This window comes from Saccostrea cucullata, unplaced genomic scaffold (assembly GCF_032062105.1).
Source record: "Saccostrea cucullata isolate Sc308-1 unplaced genomic scaffold, CSIRO_AGI_Scuc_v1 ctg22053, whole genome shotgun sequence".
NCBI lineage: Eukaryota > Metazoa > Mollusca > Bivalvia > Ostreida > Ostreidae > Saccostrea > Saccostrea cuccullata.
The window spans coordinates 1-5,885 of record NW_026933590.1 but is presented as its reverse complement, the minus strand read 5'-3'; the positions used below and the strand labels follow the sequence as shown (position 1 = coordinate 5,885).

Here is a 5,885-nt window from a genome sequence, read left to right as displayed (position 1 = left end):
ACTGAGATCGAATTTTCTCTAACCTGGCCTTGTGTAGTAATCCTTAAATTTCCGGTCAAAGAACTGTCATTTATGCTTTTGAAACGCATGAGCCTGATGGGTCGTTATGTAGTGCATATTTCCATCTTCAACTCTCCTTGTTCATCTTGAGAATTTCCAGCATGAGCAATGATAATTCAAACTTTCAGACATTTTAAGGAAACATAGGCATCGCATCCGGAAAAGGAAGAAGGATCCCCCGGAATTAAAAGTACAATAATAATTATTAATAGCTTTACAACCTTGAAAGCCCATATTATAGTCAACATGCAGTTTTTTTTTATACTTTTTTTTAAGATGGCTAAAAATCTACTTCTGGTAATGGATTGAAAAACCATTCAACGTGAAATAACTGATTTGGCAAAGGTGAAAATTTACTAACTTTTTTAGTACAAAGTTACAAACCCGTATATAATTTCCCCGTAAAACAAGGGTGTTGAGTTTCTTTTGCATTTGAGTTTAGCTCATTTCTGAACTTCAGCAAGTTTTTTTTTTGCTTAGTTTAAAATTTTCAAAAATTAGATTTTTTTTAATTCTTCATTTTTTTGACAATCTGTTTCATAATTCATAAAACAAAATTTAATATTTTTACAGATTGTTTTCATTTTGATAGAGAGATTTTTTTTATATATGAAACGGACAGACACACAGGCAAACAGGGAGTTGACATTGGCTTTGAACAAAAAATGTATCCCACCGTATAGCATGCCTCAAAAAAGATTGTGTTAAATTTTCTAGCATCTACAATGAGTAGTTGTTGAGAAAACTGCTACGAAAATTTGTTACGGAAAGACACACGGATACACAGACAGACACACAAGGTTAAAACAGTATACCCCCTCTCCTTCGGAGCGGGGGTGTAATTACACAACTATTTACTGAAGATTTAAAACCATCTTTTGTAATTTTGAAATTTCATAAAAGGTTATAACATGGTGTCACAAGAAATAAACGAAATATTGTTGAGTATATGTAAACAATTAATGGAGGCTTAAGTTTGAATTTTGCAATTCTGTGTAAATTACACACAAATAATTAACACTTTAAGGTTTAAAAATCTCTTGTACATACAATTCACATAAATTACTCAATGTCAATATTTTCGCTGCCCTCTAATTCATATTTTTTATCATGTCTGTAGCTTCAATGAAATGTTACCCCGTGGGGATCCGGGTTAGAATAGGTCCTCAGTACCCTCTTGCTTGTCGTAGAAGGCGACTAAATGGGGCGGTCCTTCGGATAAGACTGTATAAACCGAGGCCCCGTGTAACAGCAGGTGTGGCACGATAAGGATCCCTCCCTGCTCAAAGGCCGTAAGTGTCGAGCATAGGCCCAAATTTGCAGCCCTTCACCGGCAATAGTGACGTCTCCATATCAGTGAAATATTCTGGAGAGGGACGTTAAACAGTATGCAATCAATCAATGAAATGTTATCATCACAGCGAAGCATATAAAACTACGTGTGGGTAAACATGTACTAGAACATGTTATTTAGCTCAAGGTCATGTTACTGAACGAATTAGAAACACGGCATATGTGAATATAAAATCAATATAAACCTATAAACTTCTGATCATCATTAGAGTCTCCTTAACAGATTTCCCTGATTTAACCGTGGGATACCAAGGAGATCCCCAACTATCCGGGGTCCAGGCACCATTAAGGAAGGCGCAGTAGCAGTTGTTGAACCACCAGCCTCCTTTAAAATAAGCAGCACAGTTTCCGGTCCACAGATCGTTATCTCTGTCATACGTCGTGAATTTCATCCCAGACAGATCCCCGGTAGAAGTGACCGTGTGCATCATACTGTCACCTGGAAAGTTATATTAAAAAACTACAGACAATCTCTTTAAAATTGTTGCCCTCTGTCAAAAGAATAACTAAACTTGTCCCGTCTCAACCTTTCTTTTTTAATTCCAGGACACGATTTAATTTTTAGCTCACCTGAGCCGAAGGCTCAAGTGAGCTTTTCTGATCACATTTTGTCCGGCGTCCGTCTGTCCGTCTGTCTGTCTGTCCGTCTGTCTGTCCGTCTGTCTGTCTGTCCGTAAACTTTTTCACATTTTCGACTTCTTCTCAAGAACCGCTGGGCCAAATTCAACCAAACTTGCCACAAAGCATCCTTGGGTAAAGGGGATTCAAGTTTATTCAAATGAAGGGCCACGCCCTTTTCCAAGGGGAGATAATTATGAATTAGAGAAAAATTAATGGCATTTTTAAAAAATCTTCTTCTCCAGGAAAGATGAAACTCATGTGGAAGCATCCTCAGGTAGTGTAGATTTAAGTTTGTTCAAATCATGACCCCCGGGGCAAGGGTGGGGCCAAAATGGCCGACCCAAGTTTTACATAGAAATATGTAGGAAAAATCTTTAAAAATCTTCTTCTCAAGAACCACTGGGCCAGGAGAGATGAAACTCATGTGGAATCATCCTCAGGTAGTGTAGATTCAAGTTTGTTCAAATCATGACCCCCGGGGCTAGGGTGGGGCCAAAATGGCCGAAAGTTTTACATAGAAATATACAGGAAAAATCTTTAAAAATCTTCTTCTCAAGAACCACTGGGCCAGGAAAGATGAAACTCATGTGGAATCATCCTCAGGTAGTGTAGATTCAAGTTTGTTCAAATCATGACCCCCGGGGCTCACCGCCCAAGTTTTACATAGAAATATATAGGAAAAATCTTTAAAAATCTTCTTCTCAAGAACCACTGGGCCAGGAAAGATGAAACTCATGTGGAATCATCTTCAGGTAGTGTAGATTCAAATTTGTTCAAATCATGACCCCCGGGGCTAGGGTGGGGCCAAAATGGCCGACCCAAGTTTTACATAGAAATATACAGGAAAAATCTTTAAAAATCTTCTTCTCAAGAACCACTGGGCCAGGAAAGATGAAACTCATGTGGAATCATCCTCAGGTAGTGTAGATTTAAGTTGTTCCAAATGGAAAAATCTTTAAAAATCTTCTTCTCAAGAACCACTGGGCCAGGAAAGATGAAACGCATGTGGAATCATCCTCAGGTAGTGTAGATTCAAGTTTGTTCAAATCATGACCCCGGGGCTAGGATGGGGCCAGATTGGCCAACCCAAGTTTTACAGAGGAATATATAGGAAAAATCTTTAAAAATCTTCTTCTCAAGAACCACTGGGCCAGGAAAGATGAAACTCATGTGGAATCATCCTCAGGTAGTGTAGATTCAAGTTTGTTCTCCCCCGGGGCTAGGGTGGGGCCAAAATGGCCGACCAAAGTTTTACATAGGGATTTATAGGGAAACCTTTTAAAATCATCTTTTCAAGTACTTCAAAGCTATGATTAGTGATATTAATATGGAATCATCTTCTAATTTAGTTTGTTCAAATCATGAACCAATTTAAACTTTCATTTCTGATCTGATATGTGCTTTTTCCAAGCCAATGTGCTCAGGTGAGCGCTGTGGCCCCTGGGCCTCTTGTTTTTTTTTCATTCCTCTTATACCGCTTTAAGTATATTGATATCTTTTGTATTTTTTTTCAATTTCTCACCGCCATAAAATATGACCATGAGTCGGGAGAGGACTTGCAAACATTATTTTTAAGATGGCCTTATTAAAACATTCAAGTTTCATGTTTCCTCTAAGTGTAAGCAAAGATAAATTCTACACTACATGTACCTCTCCCACTCTCTCTTTATAACATGAAAATAAATAAGCATTATTAGTCTAATTTTACTACAATTTCTCTTTTTGATTTATAATAAGAAGACTTTTCAAGTACCTAGGGTTCCAGAGGCCCTCCCCGCAAGAAAGAGTTGATAGTTATCTGCTTCGTTTGAAACCGAGAACTATTCGTATAACTCGTATAGTTTGCTGCCGTTAACCAGAGTGATGGAAATGTAGAGATTTGAGATATTTCCCTTTGTTAACTGGTGGATGACGTCATTTCCTATGCAACAGAAAAATCAAACTTGATTAAATATACATCTATTCCAATTTAAATGAATATAAATGATTCGCTTAGGAGGGGCAAACTTTGAAACCTGAAGTGTCAGACAAGAAGGTTAATTGATTCAATCATCAGAAACGAGTGTCTTCGTTTTGATTGTTCTTAAAGTTTTATCTTATTTTCTCCCCGCCTCTTGAACTAAATTTCATCTGTACATTCGAATTAAAACTGCTTAATATTATATACAATTTACAAATAGCGGATGTTTGATTTTTCAATGATCATAAAAATGAATAAGATCAAAAATATGTTATTAATTACCGATCCAGAAATCCAGTCCCGCGTCACCGAATCTCTTCTATATTCGTCCCATGTTCTATCAAAGCTCACAGATCCTTTTACACGTTTTTGTATTGCCTTCCAAATATAATACATTTATTCAATATTATTTGACGAGGATTGGCAAATTGTATATTTTTCATTTAAAAACCTCCTGAATGAAACAGAAAAAAAATAAATGCATGTCACAAAAGAAAAATACCGCCCACCCGCCTCCCATAGTGTACATATCACAGAAAACTCTGGCAGGTCGGGCTCGGGATCCATAAGGGAAAATCTGGTACACACCCGAATTATTCTCACCATACTCATGGAGGTTTTTACAATTTGTAGGTAGATCTGAAACAGAACAAAGTCATTTGGGTAATATGATGCAAGTTTTTCGTTAAATTTCTGGATCGATATGTTTCATTTTGTGTTGCATTACTTAAACTTATTTGTGACAGTTATATGCAGACCATTTTTCACCAACGGTTAACACACATATATAATATTTTTATAAACATAATATATACCAGAAGCCAAAATGATACACACATTTGCACTAGAAATTTTAATGTTTTCAAATTTTTATCCTTCTGCAAAAATCTAATTGACTGGCGAATTTATGTTTTAAATGAAGCTCAGTGGACATTCTCTTCGCACTATGAGTCATCTTATCAAAACTTAAGAAGGAATGCCACAACAAATTTTTATTTTATAGATCTGTGAGTCAACCTTTTTAAACAATGATTTCAGCATTGAAAAGCCGATATTAGCTCTCAATTATTTTATATGAATTTTTTTGCATTATTTCAAAGAAAATGAAAAAAATTATTTCCATCAAAATAAGATGCTTTCTGGTAACATTTTCGCTGTAAATCAATGCATCTCATTAATATCTTATAAAATATGTGTAGAAAAGTTGTATAGATATGAAATTTTTTAAAATAAAAAATATTTATGAAAATAAAACACATAATTTGTGAATATTTTTTAAATTTGTGGTTAAAATTAAACCGATCCCAACCATAATTGTATATTTATTGGAAATAAATACATTTCCCCAAGAACACTAGTCTGATTAAGTGCTGCTATCCCACAAGTTGACATGGGATGGGATCGGATAGGATTCAGGATTGAGGATTCACGATAGAAACATATAAAAGTTAATCCAATCCTATCCTATCCTATCCTATCCTGTATCCTACAGCCAATCAGATTCGAGCAAAGGTTCATTCATATTTCAGAATAAATTACAAAAACGAAATACGATATAAAATGTTTACAAAAGAAATATTAATAAAATTTCAATAGAAAATAAAACATTTTTTTCTCAAAACACAGATTTACATTATTAACTTCGAGTTCGAGTAACACGGCGTACGATCTAACCGTGAACGATCACCGGAAGATTTGGGAATGTAAACAACGAAGAGTTCAGACATCGAAAGACCGTATTTCTTCAGCTTGTTTGGATGATTTAACCGATTCTTACTTGTGTAAAAGTATTCTAACATGTTTTCTGTTAAATATGCTCTGTTTGTTTGGATAATTCCACAGGAACCGTCAACAGCGGACTTGAATAGATGATGTGCGAGTTCATGTAAGT

The 5,885-nt window shown here is 35.7% G+C and overlaps 1 protein-coding gene across 1 annotated transcript; it reads right to left on the bottom strand.

Annotated features, from left to right (window-relative positions):
- Nucleotides 1-1,598: 1,598 nt before the first annotated feature.
- On the bottom strand, nucleotides 1,599-4,633 carry LOC134238702 (fibrinogen-like protein 1; the record flags this gene model as incomplete). The annotated part of the gene is made up of 2 exons (XM_062720820.1): nucleotides 1,599-1,852; nucleotides 4,508-4,633. Coding segments are annotated over 2 exons (380 nt in total), but the record flags the coding sequence as incomplete, so codon positions are not given.
- Nucleotides 4,634-5,885: the final 1,252 nt, after the last annotated feature.